We start from the raw sequence: 24,389 nt of genomic DNA, 5'->3' as shown, positions 1-24,389 counted from the left end.
TTGCTTCTGGCTAAAATAGAAATCCATTATCCATTATAACGCTTCCTCCAGTGAAAAAGTCCATCTCCTGGTGTCTCTCACATCAAAATCCAGAGCCGTTTTGGCTTGTAAACAGTGCTTGATCTGTGCAGATTTCTCTCCTGATTCGGACCAGACCACTTTTTCACTGGAAGAAACATTATTATGGATTGTGGATGTGTATTTTAGTTAAAAACAGGTTAACAATGGATTTATTTCTCACAAATGCAGTTTTGCTTAGGCTTCACCGGATTTATCAGATTACTTATTGGATTACAAGATTATATGGATTACTTGTGGATTATTGTGATGTCTTTATCATCTATTTGGACTTTCATTCCGACGGCACCCATTCACATCCATTGGTGAGCTAATGATGGAATGCTACATTTTTCCAAATCTGATGAAGAAACAAACTCTTCACCTCTCAGATGGCCTGAAGGTGAGGATTTTTGTTTTTTTAATCAAACTTTCATTTTTGGATGAATTAGTGCTTGCTGCTAAAGAATAGTTTAGAGTAAGCATTAATGCTATTTGAGAAGGCTTGCATTGCATGTTATTGTATAAAAATGTAGTGTTTGTTGTAAGATACTGTATTTGCCACTTCCTTTTCACCAGAAGCAATGTTGCAAGCAACAAATCAACCACAGCGCACATTTCCAACCTCAGATTTCTTCTGAACAAACTGTGCTCATGAAATTACACAAGACTTCATGAGGATCATTCAGAGGTCAGATATGAAGAACTGGCTGTGGATCTGATATCTGTCCTGTTCAGTTGGTACAGTGGCTCCACTGTTCGGATAGTGAGTGTAACACGAGCTGCTGTGTCAACTCCTTCCTCCAAACACTGACTGCACACACACACAATGTTTTATGCATAAAAGGGCGTAAGCGGGTCATGATAATGTGGTCATGTGTGCAAGAGCTATGAGACGATCTGAGAGAAGCTGTGTTAAAATGGGATTTTGTGCAGCAGTGCACGAGTCTGATCATGAAATTGCATGCAAACTGTTTAATTTATGCATCAATTGAACATAGATATTTGACAGTAATAATAATAGTAAGTTATTCCACACAGATCCACCACTAATGAACATTTAGACACGCATAACGTGTTCAAACTCATGATCGTATCAAAACATGCGATAACAGAGTTGAAAACACAAGGTCTGTCTGTAACACAAACGCCCAGAGTATAATCAGCCCTTTACACTAGTTCTCCACCCTGACTTCCTCTGCCTACCACCACGTTGCATGCAGACACGCGTCCTGCCCATAGAAGGGCATGGGCGGAGTCCGAGCGCGCCTGCCGCGCCGCGATTGGACACTGCGCCTGATCAGATGCGCGCTGATTGGTCACCAGCGCTTGGTCCGATCTTGTCTCATTCCGTTAATCACGCCGTGCTCATGAGACGCCGAAGAGGAACCGGATCACCGCATCCTTGTTAAACGGCGTCTGTTTGTCGGCGTGCGTCGATCTGCGTTGAGGAAGAATGCTGGAAAACAAGAGGGAGAGACTGAAAACCTTCCTGAGAAAGATCGACGAGAGCGCCATATCGCGAATCAAGCATTTGATGAAGGAGAGGTGAGAAGAATAACCGCTATCAGCTGTCGACATCCGATCGTCACATACGCAGCTCATTTACATATGTTAATGCTGTGTTCATATTATAATTACAAGGTGCTAGTGTGTTGGTTTTGATAAGTGTTTGTGATGAGCTGTGAAATATAGTGGAATATAGGTCAGATTGGTGGAGTTTTATAGTTATAATCCACCCTACTATGCGTGCGCGTGCACGCGTGTGATGACATTATTGCTTCCTGTTGATTGATTTATCTTATTCAAATAGATTAGAGATCATTTATTTACGACTTCATATGTCTTTATAGTAAACAAATTGCTTTATTACACGCAGTTTTTTACACATCATAAAATGATTCCAATTATTAATGTTTTTTTACCGCTTCTTTGTTACTGTGGTACAGTTTATTTATTTTAAAAAATACCATTGAATTAACACCACTGTGTTTTTGGATGGGTACCATGATAGAGCATTGGATTAGCATAAATTACTATGGTACATGTTAAAATACCATGGTATTGTCTGACAAGATAATACTCTTAGAGTAAAATAATGTGGTAAAATGCAATCTTCCATTGCTGTACCATGTTTTCATGTATATAATAGTAATATTGTTTTTATTTGCTAGTACCAGTGTGTGTTTGGGCATGCCATGCCTATGGTATTACCATGGTGCATATATAATATTGTATATGTATGTTAATCTATGGCATGATGCATATCTGACCGTTCTCTTTTTGTTGTTTACATTGCAAGTCACCTTAAAAACCTCCAAACTCCTGAAAGCAGCCCTGCGGTGTAATGTAATATAAGCTCTGTGTGTTGTTATTATTAAAGTCATTAAGGCTGTATTGTAGCTGGATCACATCACTCATGCTATTGTAAAGGAATTACTGGGCTAGTTTTAGACTAGAGCTGATTTCCCTGACTCGCATCCAGTGAGCGGGTTACTTGTGACTTGCATTAATTTACATTCAACCATTTGATGGAAAATGCCCATTAATATACCAGCTGTTCTCATGCCCATGGAGCATGAATGGTGCGGCCCTCATCTGCAGTTGTGACACAAACAAACCAATCCACATCGCCGTTATGCGTCAGATTCCTAACTTTCATCAAGGTACAAGATTTCCATTCACTTGAGCAGTTTAAATGCAAATGAACCTTTTCTTGGCCAGATTGATTTGTCTTCAGTGAAGGTCCTAAACATAATTTGGAGCTGGGATGTGTCATAATTAGATTACGAGTTTGAAAGTGTCGACGTTACATCACAATGCCCAGTAAGTGCTTTAGATGGTCAAGCATTTCTCCAGATAAACAGATGATCTCATAGACCCTCTGTTGTATTGGTATTCCAGCACACATGGGTCATGTTATCTATCCGCATCTATTTTTATCCCAAAAGCTTGTTCCAGGTGGTGTGCTAGGTCAAGCTGTCTAGGCTAATTTTGTTTCCCAGTGGAATTGAATTCGCTTCTCCGAGCCTTGTAAAGAAAACTATGGGCCCTGACCACTTATCATTCCCATGGATATCCGGTAAAGGACACAAATTATGCTTGAGGTCTTGCACAACTGCTTTAGAGCGGTGCTACTACTTAAATGGAAAGTTGTTTGGATAGAGTCGAGGTTGTTTAGAAGGTCATTTCCCATTTTGAGTACATTTGGACCACTCCTTGTAAATTTGAATGTGGTTTTCAGATTTATCAGATTAAAGTCTTTCTTCCTCTTAGTACATCAGTTCCCATCAGCAATCTTAGATCTTTGTGAACCCGTTGCCTGCAAGGGTCTCAGCGTTCCAGTCCCCCGCATTTCACGCTGATTTGGTGAAATCCAGGTTGAGGAACCCATGACATATTGGTGCCCTCATTCTTCAGCACCTTTACTGAAAACAATACTTGCTTGATGTACTTCCCCAAAGCAAAATTCCCCTAAGCTATCAGAACTGCGCCAAACGAAGAAGATAATGTCAGTTTCATCTGATTCCTGGTTGGAATTTCCACTTTTGGACTCTATTAGTCCATGGAAAGAAAGACCTCTTTCTGTTTAGACTGAAGAAGTGACACTGATGCATTCAAGCCACATGATTTGCACAAATGTCCTCTGTGTTATTGGGTTGGCCCCAGTCCACAAGTGGCAAGCTGTTGTTTGCCCACATGGATTGGTGTTGGCTCTTGAACTAACATCATGGCTCGATAGATGTCAAGGCCTAATCCTTGTCCTACACCTTTCTTTGTGGACGTTAACTCTGTCTTCATGGCTGCACCAAGTTTTAAGAGTTTGACCTTTGTTTTTGGATTAGTTTCTTTTGCAACTCCTGAAGTCTTCAGACCAGGTTTTGGTATATTTTTAGAGATGGATTTGAACTTTGGACTTCATGTAGTTTTATAGTTAGATTTGTTTTTGTTTTTTTGAGATCTAGGACAACTTGGTGTGGTTTGTTGTTGATTTAAATGGTATAGCTCAAGATCAAGTTTTCATGTGGTTAACATCACTTTCATTTCCCTTCTTTTTTCAGCAAACACCCACTCAGCTTATTTATCACAGTTTGATGAATGACCTGTTCTCTATGTGTGGTTTGAGTGCTTCTGCTCAAGTCTATTCATTTAGCAATTTGGGAAATACATGACTTACTCAGCTGGTGAACTCTTACGGAGGCTTTCTTGAAAATGATCTTTGATTTCCTGGTGTGCAACGTTGGCAAATTTCAACCTGTTGATCTCTGATTTACATGCCAGCTTCTTGGCAGTGATCTTGGAATGCGTTCCAGCCGACAGTTCCTCCCATCCATCAACCAGTGGTGATCTAGTACCCTTGTGTTTTACAGAGCGTGGAAATATTATGCTTATGTAATGAAAACTGACCTGATATTCTACATATCATGTTATGCTAGTCTGCTTCATGAAACCAAGTAAACCCACACTTAATCTTCTCTGTTAGAACATGGCGTCTTGTTTCTAAACAGAAGTACAGAATGCCCTGAAAAATAAACTGCATGTTTTCAGGCCTGGACAAGGATCTTTTAGCTGTCTTGGCTGATTCACACTGCAGGTCTGGACGTATATGAGCTAATGCATTTCCATTGTCAGACATCAGCCTTGAATGCTTGTGTATGTGCAGTGTGCATTAGGCCAGGGATGAATCATCCCGATTTATAATGGCACAAGGAGGTCAGGGTTCGGATGGAGAAACGGTTCAGTGGTAATTGACCTTGAACTTGGTGTTGCCCACGTCTTAAGGTGGTCACAGGTCTCTTAAAATTTTTATAATTGCAATAACAATATACTGTGTAAAGCAAGTCTGATTAATTTTTGTTACCGGCAATCTAAGTAAATGTTAACTGCAAAAAATAAAAAATCAGCTACATGATTTCTCATGTAGTTTAACTTAATTTCCTAAAATAACTAAAACTAAAAGTGAAAAAATTAGTACAATCCATAGATATTAAAAAGAGAAAAGTAAAATTAAAATAAAAAATCAAATTGGTGAAAAGCTAATTCCACACAATAATAATTCAATGATACGAAAATAACACCGGTTTGAATTTATTAAAAATTGTTTTAGCTGTTTTGATGAAAATTTTAACTTATTAGATATTAATAGATGCAGAGATCTTGATTACTGATTAATTTTTGTAGTGCTGGGTAATTTTTAGTGTTTCATTGTCTTTTCAAACATAAACTGGGTATAAGTAAGTTGGTCATGTTCATTTTTCATTTGTGTTTGGATTTAGAAGTGAAATGAACAAATATTATCAGAATGTAATCTTTTTGACTTTCACCCAATGAAAGTCAGAATTTTTTTTTTTCATGCATAAGCTTGATTTTGATTTGTTTTTCTGTGTATTAGTTACCATAACCAAAAGTAACCATTCTTTTGGCACTTTCAGAGTCAGAATTTAGAGTTTACTTGCTTGAAATGGATTTTGGTCAGTTTTCCATTGTTTTTGTTTTGTTTTGTTTTTTGCATTTATTGTGTTTAGATTTGTATTGAATTAAAATGTATGTAAATAATAATAGTATTTCTTTATTTGATGTAAAAGTAACCATTATTGGGCACTTTCAAAGTCAGATTTTAGCGTTTTTACAAGATTATACTGGATTTTGGCCAGTTTGTCTGTGTATTTGTTTTGAATCTGTTGTCTGCATTTGTAATCGATTAAAAAAAAAAAAAAACTTTTTTAAATTATAATAGCATTTAACCTCAATCTAACCATTTTTTATGCTTTCAACGTCAGAATTTAGTGTTTTTACAGGCTTAAACTGAGTTTAAATTGATATTTTTTCATGTATTTACATTGTCTTGTGTTTGGGTTTGTAATTGATCAAAAGAGTCTAAATTCTAGTAGTATTTATCTAACTTCAAACAAACCATTTTTTGGCACTCTCAAAGCTGTTGGAAAGCACTTTCCAGTTCACGCAGAAACTTCACGATATACTTAAAGCCAAATCAGATCCTTGCAGAAAAGTCCTGGTCTTGTAGGTGGTTTTTCTCCCGTTTTCCCATGTGTTTGTTAACACTCTACCCCACCACAAAGACAGTAGGTGGCCCACTGGCGAGGCCTTTGTTTGCACATCTTGGGTCTTGTCTTCTGTCGTTTGCATTTCTTCAATGGCATCCAAATGGGGCATTGTTGATTCCTCCAGCTGGCACGGTTGGAGGTGAGTGGAGTGGGCCGGTGGAGGATCCTTTATCCCTCCCTCGACTCCCACTTTGGCTTCTCTGTGCCTCACTATCTCACTTTCTCCATAACAGAGCAGCTGTAAAGCTAACCTTTAGACCCCATTGCTCAGTTCTCTAGTTCAGCTGGTCAGAAGTGTTTAAGCCGTTGCTAGCTCTGAGAAGACGTGTCGATGGATGGCGAGAAGGACCTAAACCATGTGGATACAGCCACATGTGAGGATTTGGGAAGGTAAGAGACGTTTCCGACCGTTTTAGCTCTGATATACGAAGGTGAGCAGCTGCGATTGTGTTGTTGGGCCGCTAGCTCGGTGGGGTTGTTTTCATAGCTAGCAGATTGAATTCAAACAGCTTTAAAGAGCAAAACATTGACTGGTTTTGTTTTTGTTCATGCAAATTAATCAAATGTGTTTATTCACTTGCGAAGACTGAGCTTTAGTTCCCAGCACAAGGGCATGCGCGATAAGTTTATCGCTGAGAACGGGCCTTGAACTTCGACACATTTCCTTGTTTGGCGTGTTTCTGGAGCGTCTCATGTCACCATTTGATGCTTATCTGCTTTCTTTTGTGCTGTGTGGTGTCTTTGCGAGCTTTGTTTTATCATCAGATGATTCTGCAGGGGATGTTCGATGCTTGGTGTCTTCGTTCTAAATCACTGCGCGTCTTTAGGGTAAATGGAAATCGCGAGGTTTGATCAAGACTGTTGAACAGGATCTCAGGATCCTTTTTTATTGTTCTAACATTACGAAACCGGATTGACACACTGTTTAAATCCTAATGCATTGAATTAAAGTGTTTGAACAGTGCGTTTTATTTATTTAAGGCAAGCACTTTCGTTTACAGGTGACTTTTCCAAATGGCTTTGCTGGATTGCGTTTCCTATAAACGCCCACAGCTTGGCGGCAGATTCCTGAATCCTGCGATTAGCTTGAATACACAAGCTCAGACACGAGAAACAGGACTTTCAGCTGGTGTGATGGGTAGTTTGGCTGCTAGCGTGAGAGTGTGAGCTGTGGTTTATTGATGTGGTTAAAGGTGAAGCCGGTGTGGATGAGATCTGAGGGGTATTAAAATAGCTCTACAATATTAAGTGTTTTAATGTCTCGTGTGGCTTGTTTTAGGCTGAATGGAAAAGTAAATGGAGTAATGTTTATTAATTCATCCATCCAAAGCAGTTCAAGTCTCATTGGTTTCACATGAACTAAGTTATTTTTAATTGTTTACTTACGCAATTAAATTCTGAATATGTAGCATGTTTTCATGAAGGTCAGAAAAAACCTTTCCCCATCTTGTCATTGTATGCAAATCACATTAAGAACAGATTGATTGCTTTATTTCCTGGCATTCCTGCTTCTTATAGCAACATGAGACATCTTGGAAGTCTCTTTTAGCGTTAATCAGCATTTATTGGGTGCCAAAGATCTGAAGGATCTGATTTGAATGTGTTTGCATATCACATAAATGGATTTGCTTCCTTATGCAAAAGTTTGAAGACCGAACCAACCTCACAAAAGCTGGCTGAGCTCTTAAACATCTAATTGTAGATGTTATTTCAGTGGCTGCCAGGTCCTTGTGTCGCAATGGTTTTTGTATTCTTGCATGCTGTAAAAGCATCTCTTCCCCCGCAGATGAGCTCAGAATGTTTCTGTGACATTTGAGTCATTCGTGATCGTTACGCCCATCGTAGCTGGACGTTATTAGTAGGGCTGCAACTAACGATTATTTTGATAATCGAGTAATCTGTCGATTATTTTTACGATTAATCGGTTTATGTACTTATATTTTAGTTTTTTCCATTTTTTCCCCAAGTAAATTATTAATAAATGGTCTTTATCATTCAGCATAGATTTAAGAGATTGTAACCATTTTGCACTGTCATATCCTCATCAAAAATATACCTGGAGTTGTTTTATTGTGTTAGTAATCCTTTGTCGAACTCTTCTGCAATCAGAACACTGACCCATACTCTAGCAAATTTCACAAGGAGATTTCAAATAATGTTTTCACCATGGCAGTCCTTAGAGCTCCTAAAGTAGTTTAACATCCTGAACAAAGCTTAAGGAATCTTTCAGAACATATTTTCACGAAGAATAAGGATAAAACAGAATAAAATTGCAGTGCATTGTATTTTATTATTTACTGGGAAACAGCTTTATAGCTTTTGCTGTGAAATTGTAAACAATCCTTCAAAAAAAGTGCCAATGGCATGAAACCTGAATGGAACTCACAATTTAAAGTAAAATCCATCAGAAGGTTGTCCAGAAAAAAAATAGGACACACACAAAAAACCTGCTGTGTGAAAAAGAGCAGTGAATACTTAGAAAATAAGTGCATTTCAAATATCTACATTTACCTCTCTCATTCAGTCATAATTAGGCTGCACGACTGAATTTTGAACTGGTAAACGACAAACTGATCACAGAACATGTTTGTAAAGCTTTAAATGTTAACTGTTAAAAAGCAATGTTATCAGCTTTTACGACTAAACATTTGCAAACAACATTGTACTGGGGAATCTGCACAAATAAAAGTCTTAGGGGCCGTTCACATATCGTGCCTAAAAACGCGTGGAAAACGCTAGGTGCACCGCTTTCTCCTTCTTTCCAAAGCGCTCGCGCAGAAGCGCCCCTGAGGCGTCTGCCTTTGCTAAGCAACCATGACGTGCTCTCTCCTTGAAGACGCGGAAATTTCAGCAAAGGATAAATGGATTTGCAGCTCAAATAAATCGCTTGCAGTAGCTCTGCTACTAAATTTATTTCAAAATGGAAATCCATATACAGCTATGATCAGCTGTTCCTTTCATCTTGACTGAGCTTTTAACGTTGTTACGGGAAAGGATGAAGCTGATTGGTTAGTTCTTGTCACATGACCCGCGGTGCGGTTGCGGCATTCTGAAAAGTTTAAATGTTTTTAACTCGGTGCGGTGTTGGAAATAACGAACTTGAGCGCGCAAAAGACGCGATATGTGAACGTCCCCTTAAACAGTGCAGTAGTGCAGAGTTTACAGGTTACTCTTCTTTTTTTTAAAGGCTCAATGTAAAGTACTCCCACATCACGCTGAATGCTGCAGACATAGACATCATATGATGTCTATGGCTGCAGAGACGCTGCTCGGGAAGCACGTGACAAAACAAGGCCAGCTATTGGCTATTCGCTACTTCTCCTGTTGTACTGGCTGAGTAAAACCTCCGGTGGCTCATTACTGCCACACTTTGGTCACCGCAGATTTGAAATATGCACGAAATGAGCCGCTTACGGCAAATAAAAGTTATTTAGCAACGAATCGATGACTTAATTAGTTGACAACTATTTTAATAATCGATTTTTATCTATTAAATCGATTCGTTGTTTCAGCTCTAGTTATTAGTGTAAGACATGCAATAAACACACTGAGCGGGCATACAGGACATGTCTTTTAACCTAGTTAATTGAAATAAATATTTAGATATTGTAAGTATTTTTTTATAGACTTTGCTAATGTCTAAAATATGTGGCAAGTACATGTATTAAAAATGTATTTATTTGGCCTTTTAATATTGTTTTCATAAAGAATAAACATGCTTTTTAAAATTAAATTAATATTCAAATAATTTATTTCTTTATAATATTTTAAATATTATTGGCCTTTATCAATATTTAAAATATTGGTATTTTCTTATACAACCCAAAAATGTTTTTTTTTTTTTTTTTTTTTGGAAAAAGATTTAAAACAAATTATTGTTTGAAAATATAAATTTTGCCAAAGGGAATTAAAAGAAAAAACTAAATTTAAAGAAGTATAATTTATAATATAATGATATGTAATATTGTACGTATATCTGGAGTTTGTATATGTAAAACAAATAATAAATTATACACTTTATCTAAAACTAATATTACATATAAGGTATTTATAGTAATTTGAAAGTAATTCATATTCATGAAAGCGTGATACACACTGGTCATATGACGAGTGTTTTTATTGCATGTCATATGCTGTCTTTCAGCCTATATTTCAGCCAGTCACACCTGTGTCCTTGAGTCGTAAATGTAATTGCTCTGATTGCTGGGAAAGGTGACTCGTGCTTTCCAGTAGCTGAGCTTAGCATGTAGCCACCATAACAGACGTTTAAGGCTCTCAGATTACCCACAAACCTCGAAGCTGAACGAGGAAGCAGACTGTGGTTACTTTGAGTTCCTTTCAGGTGAAGAATTCCAACGATTTGACTTTCGCTTCTATAAATCTTTACTCTTTTCACTGTACTGTAATTTCACTGTAACTTGTTCGCTTTCACTTCTTTTAATAAGCTGCTGTGTTTCTCAGCATGTTTTGACGTGCAGGTGTTCCATTACATCAAGTCACAGTCACACCATCTGAGGTCAGAGACTCCGCCCACTCACATTTGCATATAGAACAAGCAGCTGCTCCCACTGGAACACGAACTCTGTCCTCAGCCCCGCCCACTCTGTTGTATACAGTGGAAGGGAGCCCCTCCCATTGGTTCAGCCACAGCCCCACCCCTCATTTGCATACAGATGAAGGCAGCAGGAGCGTGGCTGTAGACCAGAGCTGTTTTTTAGACTCGTTGAATGACTAGACTTAGATTTATTTTAATGTACTTATTGCTTCTGGCCAAGTGTCCGACTCCAGTGTTATGGCTTGAGGCCAATTCTGTACACTTTTGAGGATGAACCGATCATTCAGTTTACGATTATCTCGCAGGAATGGAAATGATATCTACAGGTATGGTGGAAGCGCACTTTTTATGTCCTTGGAGTAGGTTTTCATTCAATAGGCTGCATTCGATGTGTAACTTTTTGAAATTTACTCTTAATTTACAAGCTAAAATTGGTGCAGGGTTTCGTTTGAAGGTTGTTTTTCAGTCAGTAGTGTTTATGAATTTTTACAGCTGTGGTTGGGTAATCGAGGTTGGAGTAAAGGGCCGTTGGTGTGTTGTATAATATAGAGTTAACCATTACACTCGAATCATCGCACCGAGAGAAACTCGTAAAGCTGCACTGTTTGCTTAATATGATGCCATTATTCCTGCTATTGACCTTATTAAAGAAACGAAGTGTGGTGTATTGGGCATCTGTCCGTGTTTTATGAGCGTTGGCATGGCCTTGTAAACCCAGCCGCTGTTTAAGGGTGAAGTTGAGAGGTGTGAGCATCAGTTATGAGGCTGACAGTGTTTTGGGGATGTTTTCGCAGCTATGCGGTGGACGCCGGGATGATTCCTGCCAAGGCCAAGAAGGGGAGGACGAAAGGCAAGCTGGGGAGCAGGAAAGCATTGAGTTTGGAGGAGAATCAGCTGGAAGTTCAGCAGCAGACCAAGAGCCTGAGCCGGCAGGTCCCGCCCAGGTACGAGAGCCATCGCTCTGTAGTGTTGAACCAGTACAATTAAGAGTATACGTTACTCTAATGGTCAATACCACACTGTTAACTGTTAGGAAACTGGATATGAATGGGTAAATTTAAAATACTTTGTTTTTGTTTTATACTGTTTTTGTAATAGGCTTCAATAGCTAAAATTTGTGATGTGTTCATATAGAGGAATACAAATATTTAAACAAGAAGAAAAAATTTAAAGTAAAGGTTTATTTAGTCTATTTTTTTTGTATAAAGTGTTTTAAATGTTTTAAAGTGTATGTTTTTAAAAATAGTAGATCCAGTAAATTAAATACTAAAATATTTATTAAAATATAAATATTTTATGAAATAAAACATTTATTTGTAAAAAAATTTTTTATCTAAAATGTATTTTAAATATTCATTAAAATATAGTAAAAAAATACTTTATAGATTATAAAGGTCATCATTGATATCTAAAATCAGTTTTTTGTTGGGTTTTATTTTTATTTTATTTTTTACTATTAAAGTAATTATTTTTAAGTTATGAATAAATATATTCTTTTAAAAATTGTTTATATTATTATTGTTTTGTATTAAAATATAGGATTACTAATATATAAACAATAGGGCTGGGATAAACGATTATTTTTTAAACGATTAATCTAGCGATTATTTTTTCGATGCATCGATTAATCTAACGATTAATTTTTCCAGGCCCATTCGATTTCGATTATCTCCCCATTAATTGACTACTAACAATTTATACATGTTGATTAACATAACTGAATGAAAAAAACATTAATTCCTTAACATTGCAATATATGTTTATTGCTCTTAAAATTACAAAATAAAAGACTATACAAGTGCAAAGTAATGTATTCTTAGTCAGAGACAGCATTCAATAAAACCTTGAAGCCTTGAAAACACATAGCTTACTGAAACAAGCTTACTGAACACATAGGGCCTAGCTTACTGAAAAAAGTTCTTCTTTCAGATGAAAATAACAACAACTTGATGTCTAGCATTCAATAAAAAAGTTCACCCAAAATACTTGTTTAGAGCAATTGAAAGAATACAGTAACCAATGTAAACTTGAGGGCTTTAAGCTAATACAGAGAGTGCTTTTCCAAAAAATAAAAATTAACAGTGGGAGCCAGCAGCCTGTCATGGAGAAAAAAAAATCTCTGAATGCTCCTCGCTCGTGTAGTTTGAAGACTGTGAGTGAAACTTTGGTGTTTCGCCCTTTTTCTATCTCGTTTAATGATTTTGATTAATATGCACGAGAGAGAGAGCAAGAAGCGCTTGTGTTGTTTGAAGACTGTGAGTGTGCGCGCAGCCGGGGCTCTCTCTCGTACGCGCTCTGTCACTGTCACTCACCGATCAAATAACGCTTTGACACCCGCCAAAAAAAAAGATCAATGCAGAAAACCCCCTGGATTGGTTATATAACGTTGGACAGAATGTTGATCCGGCCATCGCGTATATTCAGCGCACATAAGGTAAACGTTTTGCAAACGTGTTTTAGAGAAATAAAAACAGGTCGACGAATCGATGCGCATATTTTGCGTCGACGTCATCGATGACCTCGACGCGTTGTCCCAGCCCTAATAAACAAACATTTTCTCCACAGCAAATTAAATATACATATATTTATATAAAATAATGTATCTGGGTTTTTTTATGTAAAGAGAGAAATTAATACATTTTATAGGAAAATATATTACAAAATGTATTCGTTTTACTTCAAAACAAATTACATTTCTACAAAATACATCATGAATTTATTTGAAAAAATTCTATTTTTTAATTAAGTTACTTTTAAAATACATTTTAAAATCTTTAAAAGAATCCAGAAACAAAGTAAAACATTTGTTTTCTTTTTTATTGGTATTAAAATGTGGATGTTTGGTGGCAGGTCTCACACTCTGGAAGTGGACAGTCCTTTAGAGAGAAGCGACAGCCTCAACTCAAGAAGTGTAAGACGACTTTTCATTCCTCTTCTCTAACTCTAACATGAATGACACGTTTCTAAATGCTCATTGTCTGTCTTCTCAGAGTTTTATGAAGCACAACAAAACATTCCACAAACTCTTCCCAGAGATCCCGGAGACTGAAGATCTGCTGCACGGTGAGAGCCTGTACATTGATGTGTGTGTGTGTAGTGTGAGACTCGATAGCAGCGGCGTCACACGTGTGTGTGTGTGTGTGCAGCTTACATCTGTGCGCTGCAGAAGGAAGTGCCTTACCACGGCCGTCTGTACATCAGCGACAGCAGCCTGTGCTTCTTCTCCTCTGTGCTGCTCAAAGACACCAAGGTGAGGAGCCGCTCGCTCGTGTGTGTGTGTGCTCAGAGCTGCCCTCTCAGCGCAGGATAACACCCCTGTGTGTGTGTGTGTGTGTGTGTGTTTCAGCTGATCGTCCCCGTCTCCAGTGTGACCGTCCTGAAGAAGCAGAACACAGCGCTGCTCGTGCCAAACGCCATCTCTGTCCGGACCACAGACGGAGAGAAGGTCCGAGCCTCAATTGAGCACATTGTCCTCTGAAAAATAATGAAAAAAAAAAAACTTTATGCTGATTAATGCCAATTAATACACTTTTTTTTTTTTTTTTTTTTTTGTGAAACATACCGATTTAATGCTAATTATTTGGAGAAAAAATGTTTTTAGTGATTTATTCCGATTAAAAAAAAATATTTTACTGATACATTTTGATTAATGCTAATAAATAAAATGTATCAATTGACAGATTTTTTTTAAAGACATACTGATTAATTACTAAAAATGTATTTTAGATTTTATTTGTGAAACATACCAATTCTAATTGTTAAAGTATTACAGTAATTTTTAGTCATTAATAATTTTTTTTCTGATACACATTGATTAATGCTAATTAATAAAAACTTTTTTTTAAAGTGGAACATACCAGTCTACACACATATCATGATATATAGTTTTATGAAACATTTTGATTAATAATTGCAAAAAATGTAATTATTTTTGCGAAATGTATAAATATAAAATTTGTTTTATAAAAAATAATGCAATAACTCACACAAAAAACAAAACAAAGTGAAAGTTTGAACGTTACATTTAATTGTTTTTTTTTTATAAGGGACAAAACCTAAAAAAAAAATTACAAGTTTTAGATTGAAATGTGCATTTTTTTTTACATTTTGAGTGATTATTTTATTTATATTTTGAGGTTTTTTTTTTTACTTTTTTTTTTTTTTTTTCATTTTGAGTTTTGCTTGTATTCAAATCTGATTTTGTGTATTTTCATTGAGAAGGCCTTGTGTGTGTAGTATATCGTTTACTGAAGAGAAGCCTCAGTGTTGTCTGTGAATGTGTTTGTCCTCTGCAGTATTTGTTCGTGTCTCTGAGGAACAGAGAAGGCTGTTATAAGCTGCTGCGAGCCGTCTGTCCTCAGCTGCTGGTGAGTGTGTGTGTGTGTGATTCGACTTGTGTGTTCATGTGTTTGACTCGCTCCTGACGCGTGCCGCTCTGCTCCTGACAGGACGGCAGTGCCAACAGCAGCCCTCTCCTGTCGTCAGCCGAGAACAGCTTCGATCAGGCCAAGCCGGTGGTAAGTGAGTCTCAGCGCTCGTCTGGATCTCGATCCGTGCTGACACTAAACCTGCATCTCTCCCAGCAGAGCTCCAGCCAGTCCAGTCTGGACGACTCGTACGAGCTGTGTCCTCCCGTCCAGCTGTCTGCGTCTCCACTCGCTGCAGGTGCGTACACGCCGCTCTCAAACACCTCACAGCTGCCGCACTTACACAAGATGACGTGTGTGCTTCTGTGTTTCAGAAAACACTGCCAGTAAAAGCCAGCCGCAGACGCCAGACGAGAGCTCGAGCGAGGAATACACCGGTACGACACACACTGCACATCTGAATGAGTCCGAGTGAGGATGCGTTTGATTGGCTAACCATGTTTCTGCTTCCTCTCTGCACAGGAAGCTCGTGGGTCTGGAACGTGACGGACAGAGCGCGATCTCTCCTCATCCAAAGAGAAATCAGCAACCTCAACACCCTGCTGCTCATCTACTTAATCCTGTGAGTGTTCACACTTTTAGTTGGAATGGGCTAGTTTATATATAACTACGCCGTAGATATTTACTAGCATTAAATAAAACAGAAACAATTAAAAATAAATATTAGAAATAAAGATAAATGGTGTCAGGTAGAGGAATTTGTCAGTGGAATCTCTTAAAGCAAACATAATGTTTTCAGTGAATAGAAAAGACAGTAAATCATCTAACCATGAAAAAGTGGGAGGAGATTTAAAACACTTCCAGTGTAGAAAAAAAACTAGTCTGCGAGATCTCAATGAGACAAAGGCCAGAACGTTAACGTACTTTGTGAATATATATATATATATATATATATATATATATATATATATATATATATATATATATATATATATAAATCCGATGGGAGACCAGAAATGGCAATTAGGGGCAACGTTCAAAACTTTAGAAAAAGTATTTAAAAAAACACATGAGTATAATCAGGATGATTGCAAGTAGCATCCACACCCGAAAAATAGCTTACTTAATACTTTTACTGAACCTGTTGTCTACATAAGAGAATACAAAGAGCTAGAGATGAAATCAACACCTTGTATATAATGTTACTAAAGAAGAAACCCAGACTGGATGTGTGAAAGACAAACGGGGTTGCCAGGTTTTCACACACAAAATCTGCCCGATTGTTACTCAAAACTAGCTCAATGGCTTTTCGTGGGGTACAATACCAGTAAAATACCAGTTTTTTGGTTTGGTTCCCACAGTAAGATTCAGTAAGACACATGACAGTATTTAAAGGATTCTTGGAGGAGGCGGCCAAGCGCTGCTGACATTATGCTCCATGACATTGGCACAGACTCGGTGTCATAAACAATCCTCGAGCTGCAAGAAACAATTAGTTCCCAAGAGCACTAGTTCCCAGGAAATCTACAGGCTGGATTAAACACACGAACGGATAACATAAACACTACAGGACGACTGAAATGCTAGTGTTGAATGTAAATAAAACGCGTTTATTCTGTGGCACTCTTAAAAAAATAAGTGGTTGCCTAGATTTGTTTCTTACAGAAGCCGAATATATACTTCTGTTATATTCCTGCATTAATAATCAAGTATTACCAATCCTGCCATGTACAAACTTAAATCTCTGTATTGCTTCATCCATAGTATTAGTGACAATAATAAGCTCAGTTGCTAGATTAAGTTGAGCGTGACTAGTTGTCAAAATATAAGTCATCGCCAGGCAAACGAGTCTCATCTTGCAGCTGTAAGGGAATGCTATTGTTGTGATGAGACGCCCTGAAACTAACTGTACGCTGAGAACATTTTGAGGTGTAAAGTGACGTGTTTTTGTCTTGTTTAGGGTGTTTCTGCTTTTGTTGTCGTCTGGCTATATCGGCCTTCGTATCGTGGCCTTAGAAGAGCAGCTGACGTCTCTCGGAGCGCTTCCCGAATTCACCTTGCAAAGCGGGTAAATGGTGTCTTGTTACATTAAGATTTGTGCATGTGTGAACCCCAAAGCAGCATCAGGAAGTAACGTAATATTAATTATTTTTTCCATTCAGGTACAAAGAAACGTAAGAGATCTCATCCATCAGAGCTTTGGAAAGAACCACCAAAAGAAACCCTGCCGCTGCAGGGAATGCTGGGAAGGACCTTTATTTGCATATGCACCAGCTCCAGAACTCTCGAACTGAACTTCCTTTTCTGTGTCTGTGCCAAGAAAACCACCAAAGGGCAAGTGCTTACGAGATGCTGGTGTTGACTAAACCCGGGCATGTCTTCCCTCGCAGCCGTTCGGTTCATGTTCGCTCTGCAGCAACTCGCCCAGAACCAACCAAAGACAACCGGTTTGTCTCGGAGGACTCACAAAGGACTACAAAAACTAACTACTTCTGTGGGAAAGCATTTCGTCAGTTATTACTCATTGCATTGACCTTTTACAACAATCCAAAAAAAAAGTGCGAAGAACTTTTTTATTTTCTTCCTAACTTCCGTAATTTTGATGACTGTCTTTTTCATCAGTCTTTCGGTTTCCTCCTTTCTCTTTACGTTTTTCCGTACAAGGGTTGCACTATTACTGGTTTTCGGTTTAATGATTTAAAAAAACTTGAGCTAGCTAAACAACGCTTACTCCTTTGTACCACTTTTATCACCAAAAATAGTCGCAAATATAGAATACGATTTTGCGATATTACTGGTTTGGGTTCAACGATAAAAAGAGCTAGCTAGCCAACTCTTGCTTGTTGCAGCACCTTTGTTTGACCATCAAAAAACTTCCCAAATAACCTTCATCCATTTTCTTTTGTCCCAAGTAACTTATTTTTGATGGCTTGCTTTATCTTGGTCCTCTTTCGTTTTCATTCTTCCTCTTTTGTTGTGTAAGGGCTTGTGATATTCCTGGTTTCATTTTAACGATAAAAAAGAGCTAAGCTAGCTAGCCAACCCATACTCATAGCAGCGTCTTCATTTGATCATTTACGACCATCGAAAAAAGAGAGACTAATATTGATGTTGTATAAGGGGTTGCGATATTACTGGTTTTGGTTTAACGGTAAAAAAAAGAGCTAAGCTAGCTAGCCAGCCCTTCGTATTACTGTATGTATAGTCTATGCAGAAGAAATGTTCAGATCAGGTATTTAAATAATTGTAATATTTCTTGTCTTTTAATACTCTAAAAAGGAGACGAAGTAGACGACATGTTGGTCTTTTCGTAATCCAAATGAAAAAAAAAAAAAAGATTGTATTGTGCAAGAAGATGGATGTGGTATTGTTAAATGTCTGATTTGTGGCTAAAGCCAAGCATGCATGTTCGCGCAAACCCAAATGGAGCGATTCCATTCAGGACTCATAACAAGACGAATAGCGATACTTGACGAAAATAACATGGTCCAAAAAATGCATGATTTTGTGTGTGTGTGTGTGTGTGTTCATATGTTGCAATATGTTCAAGAGATGAGACGTTTAGCCGTTCGAGTGCACTTTATAGTGTGGGGACGCTCTCCAGTCCTAAAGGGGGCGCTATATTGGGGGTCTGGGGCATTGGATGGTGCTAAGAACCTCTCGCTCAGGGCTGGGACTGACTTGCAATGCATCATGGGATTGCTGCACCTCAGTTAAACTGCAAATGCTGATGGATTAAACATGGATGGACTGCAGATTTCCTGGGAATATCTTGTGCGAATGAATGCATGCTTTCCCTAAAATGGAGATCCCTTGTGTGACTGATCCGTGCTAAAATGGATTTGCACATTTCATCCGGTCGCCGGGCCTCAAAGTCCCCTGAACGACTGTCTAATAACCACAATGCAAGAATTCCAACTTTTAATAATTGGTTTATATTGCACTATTGAGGTGTCGTTGTTTTTGTATCAATATGTTGGTAAACATCTTGTTTGGTATATTTATTGCCTAATGTGTAATTCAAAGTGGTCTCTGTGAGACTGGCTTTGGCATTGTTTGAATAAATCAACTGCTAAGGAAATGCAGCGTTTCCGATGTTTATTTGGCTCTCTGTAAACCCAATCTGTATGTATCACTAACAGAATTTGTTTATGTGACTTTCAGGATGTCCATCTTTTGTTACAGGCAGGCATAATCATATTAATGCATAAAATGGGCACTTTTTTTCCCCCTCGACTCTAAAATATGGAAAGTCAAGTCAGTGAAAGTTAGAAATGAAAGTGAAAATGCATTGGGTGTAATGCATATGCATAATGCAATATTAACATTTTTATGTCTCTAAATGTTGACTGTTGTTAATTTCTCGCATGTTTTGGACCCCTTGAAAGAACCGGTTCACAAGAGTCATTCGTTCAGAAACGAATCTTCACGGTAGCGCTATATGTTTGGATTCACTTAAAAAGAACCGGTTCAAAAGAGTCATTCGTTCATAAACGAATCTTCACGGTAGCGCTATATGTTTGGATTCACTTAAAAAGAACCGGTTCAAAAGAGTCATTCGTTCAGAAACGAATCTTCACGGTAGCGCTATATGTTTGGATTCACTTTAAAAGAACCGGTTCAAAAGAGTCATTAGTTCAGGAATCAATTTTCACTGGCTTCTCTTTTCTTTTTTTACAATTATAGACATACTCGACGCATACAAACCAACCAAAAGGAAAACAAATTAATGAACTCCTTACAAAGACACAAAGAATACAGAAATACATCGTTTTAAGATTGACAGAACTTTACTTTGGATACTTGTCGGATCAATTTAGAACCAGCAAACTTTTGCTAATGAATGTGAAATTTAGCGAGCAGGAAACAAATGTATTATGCACAATTCCCCTGTATTCTTTTTTTGAGTAGTCAAACAATCTAAAAAAGCTTTAAAAACAAATTAATGAAGTCTTTTTCAGAAGAATCACAAACACCGCAATTCACTTCAATGCCTGACTTATATTTTAAGGGTAAGATTTATGAATTATCTTAAATGTTATACCTGTCGCTCTGTTTGGATTCACAAAAAAGAACCGATTCATACGAGTCATGAGTTCAGGAATCAACTTTAACTTGGTCGCGCTGTCAGTTTGGTTGATGTTGATCCCGTGGCATTGCACAGAAACATGCAACTCCATGAAAATGTATTTTGTTCCTAGCATGTGTTCAAATCTGTCAGTATCTCTCATTTTTATGAGCCCGTCACGTCTCAATACGCTCAAAACTGATTTGCACGACGTTAATCTGGTAGGTTTTTAAGGCATCCGAGCAAGGTGTGCACAAATAGAAGAGACCTGGAGGAAACCAAGAACACGTAACCACGTGTTGTCTGCGCGTTCACGCGAAGAGAGTCTCATTCCCATCGTGACAGAAAAATCCCACTCTGCTGATCTAATCGCCATCTTAAGGGAATAACTTGAATAACGTGTCATATTTCTCTCTTCAGTGAGTCTGAGAAAGCAAGTCGCTGCATGACCCGTTATTTAGGACTTGGCATCTGTAGAGTAAATACAGCTTTAAAGTTACTGTGCTCGAGATCAATAGAGTTCTCTAGATTTCTTCACGAAAAGACCGTTCTAGTGCTGGAGAAAAGGTAAGAGTTTTGTATGTCGTTGGAGATTCGCATTGCTTATTCTTATATGCTGTAGGCTTGTTAAGTGAGAAGGTTAAATGAAAAGTGAATTTAAAAATAGAACGTCGACATCATTTATCTGCGCTGATGTAATTCAAAAACTGCATGCTCTGGCTTTGCTCTGCCAACAAATGGAGCAAAAACATGCATGCCAGATGCATGACTTTTCAAAGACTTGGAATACAAAGGATGCTTTGAAGTGATGGCATTTTTGGCTCACCAAAGAACGTTTTAGTGAACTATTAAAAAAAAAGTTACTTTTTCATTTCACATAAGTCATTCTGACTTTTTTTTACTGAGTTAACGGTTCTGACTTTTGTACAATAAACGTGCAAATCTGAGAAGTCAGAATTGCAGAATATAAACTCTCTATAAACTCTTCTGATTTGAATCAGAATTGGACTTTACAGGTTTATATCTTGCAATTTGCAATGGAGTGAAAAAAAAACGTCAGAATTGCAAGATATAAACGTGTAATTGTGAGAAAGTCAGAATTGCAAGGTATGCACATGAAAATATGAGAAAAAAATCTGAATTGCAAAAATAAAGAGTCAGAATTGCAAGATATAAGCATGCAATTGTGAGAAAAAAAGATGTTTCAAGATATAAATTCGCAATTGTGAGAAAAAAAGTCAAAATAGTAAGAATTGTGGGATATAAGCTCTCAATTGGAAAAATAATATTTTAATTTCCTCAGAATAGGACTTTACATCTCGCAATTGTGAGGAAAAAAATAACTGCGAGATATAAACTTGCAATTGTGAGAGATTTGCAAGAAAATCATAGTTGTGAGAAATAAACACAATTGTGGGCGAAAGTCAGAAGTGCAAGAAAATCTTAATTGCGAGATAAACTTGCAGTTGTGAGGAAAAACCTCAGAATAGGGAGTTTGTATCTCACTATTCTGACTTCTATTCTGAACTCAGTGTTACTCGAGAATCTTAAGTCTTTGTGAAACCAAAATCAGTGAGAAAAACCAATCTTTTTTCATTTCATGAAGATGTCCAACTGCACCCTCCAAATCAACCCCATAGTCGAGGACCTACAAAAAGCCACTTCCATTCCCACCTTCATTTTCGGGGTCCTGGGGAACATCTACGTCTTGGTGATGTTCTGCCGCCGTCCCAGAGCCCAATGGACCTACATGAACGTCTACATCACCAACATGGCCATCGCCGACTGTACTCTGTTGATGACCATGCCCATTAAGATTCATTACTACAGCAGGCCATTGGAAAAGCATTTAAAGGGGCTGTGTAATTTTGTTTTGTGGGTTTATTACGTCAACATGTATGTGAGTATCTTCCTGATCACGGCCATAAGCGTGGTGCGGTACGTGGCCATCAAGTATCCCATGAAGGCCAGGAGTATCTTCTCTTGCAGGAAGGCTCTGGTGGTTTGTGCGCTCATATGGTTCACCATTCTCGCCATCAGTCCGGTTTACTTCATTTCCGACTCCGATAACGACAAGACCATGTGCTTCCAGAGGGTCAAGAGTGCATTGTCGCTGCGTTTCGTATTGTTGTTGATCATCGTCGGGTTCCTGGTGCCGTTCCTCATCATGATGTTCTGCTCTGTTACAGTCGTTTGCACTTTAAGGAAACAGTTGGACATCGGAACACGTTCGGAGAAGATCCAGTGCATGTTTATCATCGTGGCCAATTTAGTTGTTTTCGTTGTATGCTTTCTCCCCGTACACTTGGGTTACATCGTTAAATACATCGTGCAAAACAAGTATGACAACTTAGAAGATAATGACAGCTGTTACTATAAACTGGTCGCGCACAACTTCCTGCACATTGCTATTTTCCTCTCCAATATGAACTGCGGTTTGGACTGCTTTTGCTATTTTTTCGCAACCAAAACATCTTGGAATATGTGCTGCATGAAAGACACTAACAATACTAAAGGTGAATGTGATAACAACACGGTTTCGGATGCAGTTACTGCTCCTACATAAACTTGTTTTGACTGTTTTTTTTATTATGTGGTTGCTTTTTGAACTTTGTATACACTGTTCTCAAAAATATTTTACAGTATTAAACAAGGCTTTTGCATTATTAAAAAAAAACCACAATGCTAACTATGATTGTACTATAAACCTGTACAATAAGTAGACTAATAAATGTTTATATTTCTACTCTGATGTCTTGAGTTCGTTGGTCCTCTTGTGATCTCCTTGTAGGATTTGTTTTCGTGGACATGGTGGCTGGTCCTGCTAATGATTAACTACTGTTTTCCAAAACAAAGCTGTTTTCCAACGGGCATTGATGTGCGCCTTGAATTTCACTGGAGCACATTGCTGAAATGTTTGAGCCCTAATACAACAAAAACCTACTTTACATAACTCAAAAACATTGAAAACATATTTATAGGAATCGTGTTTTACTGAAGATATTGTTTAACTATGCATCAGGCACTTTGTGGAGAGTGCGGTTCCAATAAAATGAATCACTTAAAACGAACAGACTCGCAGATTTCGAACGTTAATTTGATTCACAAACGATTGTTTATTGGTTTGGTGGAAAAGATTGGCACTTGTGTTTGCTATGCAATCCAATGCGCAGCAGCAAATTGATACAAATAAATTTCGATTAAAAAAATTCAATGTGAATGCTTCATTTACAATTATGTATTCCCCAAGTGGGAATTCGCAGATAATTTTATATTGAGGAATTTAAGGTGAATCAAAGTGAATCGTTTAAGCGAACAATCTAACTCGCTGAAATGGGGTGACCATACATACTGTTTTTCCCGAACATGTCCTCTTCTTTTGACCGGTGACGTGTTTTGCTCTCACGATTTTCGTGTCCAGTACAATATACCGTAATCGTTTTAAGGAATTTTACAAATTTTCATTTTTACAGGTGTTTTGCCATAATTTTATAATTACACTTTGCATTGTGGGGACAAGAAGCTCAGTCGACAATCGGCACGAAACCAGTGCTTGAGTAGGGCGCCATTATTCACAGATAGTCTCGTTCAAAATTTCATTTTAAAGTCTGATTACAGGTTAACCATTCTTACACTTCCGTTATAAGAAAAAAAAAAATGTTTTGTTAAATTTAACAAACTGTAACGTTAACTAATTAGTTGCTGCTTGGCTTGTTTCACAAATAAATGTCGGAGCCGTCGCATTCAACATTTTCAGCATATCGTCACTCGAGATACGTGTTACAGTGCTCACTTTCAGTTTTATAAATAAAAGTGTATTAATTTGTTACTGAGCGTGTCGTAAAGCATCCGGCATATTAACGTTACTGAGGTGATGTTAAGCAGCTGTGATAACGTTAAATCCTAAGCGCGGTACAACTGGAGCTGGCAGAGTAATTGTCAAGAAAAGAAGACACCATTACAACTTTTTTTATTTTATTTAAAAAAAAGATACGACTAGGTGAAAATCTGACATTGCGCAGATTTCTTCAAGGATAACACACCTTTTCTGCCAAACGAGGTAGGTTTAGAAATTGTATTGGCTTGTTCATGTTAAACACACACACGCATTCACGATAAGTTAATTCTGAAAGGTTACTGGTTTGTATTCTGTTTTATTTATTAACAGTTTTTATTTATGAAAGCATATGGGTAGCAAATTTAATTTAGAATTGTAATATGCAAAATGGCAATGAAATATGTAAAATGGCAATGTTTTTCTGTACCAAATTTACAAA

At 37.7% G+C, this 24,389-nt stretch overlaps 2 protein-coding genes across 6 annotated transcripts; both read left to right on the top strand.

The window, feature by feature from the left end:
- Positions 1–1,398: 1,398 nt before the first annotated feature.
- Positions 1,399–19,125, top strand: si:zfos-943e10.1 (GRAM domain-containing protein 2B). Of its 5 annotated transcripts, none has more exons than XM_059568957.1 (13): positions 1,399–1,605; positions 11,472–11,621; positions 13,528–13,588; positions 13,668–13,740; positions 13,824–13,927; positions 14,024–14,122; positions 14,973–15,044; positions 15,126–15,194; positions 15,261–15,342; positions 15,419–15,481; positions 15,567–15,666; positions 17,005–17,112; positions 17,207–19,125. In XM_059568957.1, the coding sequence occupies exons 1-13, from the start codon at positions 1,514–1,516 to the stop codon at positions 17,220–17,222; spliced, it is 1,089 nt and encodes a 362-aa protein (XP_059424940.1). In that variant the 5' UTR covers positions 1,399–1,513; the 3' UTR covers positions 17,223–19,125. The 5 variants fall into 5 exon arrangements, with proteins under 5 accessions (XP_059424940.1, XP_059424941.1, XP_059424942.1 ...); XM_059568958.1 differs by having other exon boundaries at positions 1,400–1,605; positions 15,264–15,342; XM_059568959.1 differs by lacking the exon at positions 1,399–1,605 and adding an exon at positions 6,354–6,512.
- Positions 19,126–20,383: 1,258 nt separating this feature from the next.
- On the top strand, positions 20,384–22,745 carry gpr35.1 (G protein-coupled receptor 35, tandem duplicate 1). Its single transcript, XM_059568663.1, has 2 exons — positions 20,384–20,679; positions 21,719–22,745. Exon 2 carries the CDS (start codon positions 21,719–21,721, stop codon positions 22,676–22,678), a length of 960 nt encoding a protein of 319 aa, XP_059424646.1. The 5' UTR covers positions 20,384–20,679; the 3' UTR covers positions 22,679–22,745.
- Positions 22,746–24,389: the final 1,644 nt, after the last annotated feature.

Source organism: Carassius carassius, chromosome 16 (assembly GCF_963082965.1).
Source record: "Carassius carassius chromosome 16, fCarCar2.1, whole genome shotgun sequence".
Lineage (NCBI taxonomy): Eukaryota > Metazoa > Chordata > Actinopteri > Cypriniformes > Cyprinidae > Carassius > Carassius carassius.
The sequence above is the reverse complement of the archived record's forward strand: the minus strand, read 5'-3'. Positions and strand labels throughout refer to the sequence as shown.

What these genes read in the sequence shown, in the direction of transcription:
- si:zfos-943e10.1 (XM_059568957.1), top strand. Translation starts at nt 1,514, where the DNA reads ATGCTGGAAAACAAGAGGGAGAGACTGAAAACCTTCCTGAGAAAGATC. An exon ending in GACTGAAGATCTGCTGCACG is followed by an intron (nt 13,741 to 13,823) that starts GTGAGAGCCTGT and finishes GTGTGTGTGCAG; the next exon opens with CTTACATCTGTGCGCTGCAG. An exon ending in TGCTGCTCAAAGACACCAAG is followed by an intron (nt 13,928 to 14,023) that starts GTGAGGAGCCGC and finishes TGTGTGTTTCAG; the next exon opens with CTGATCGTCCCCGTCTCCAG.
- gpr35.1 (XM_059568663.1), top strand. Translation starts at nt 21,719, where the DNA reads ATGTCCAACTGCACCCTCCAAATCAACCCCATAGTCGAGGACCTACAA.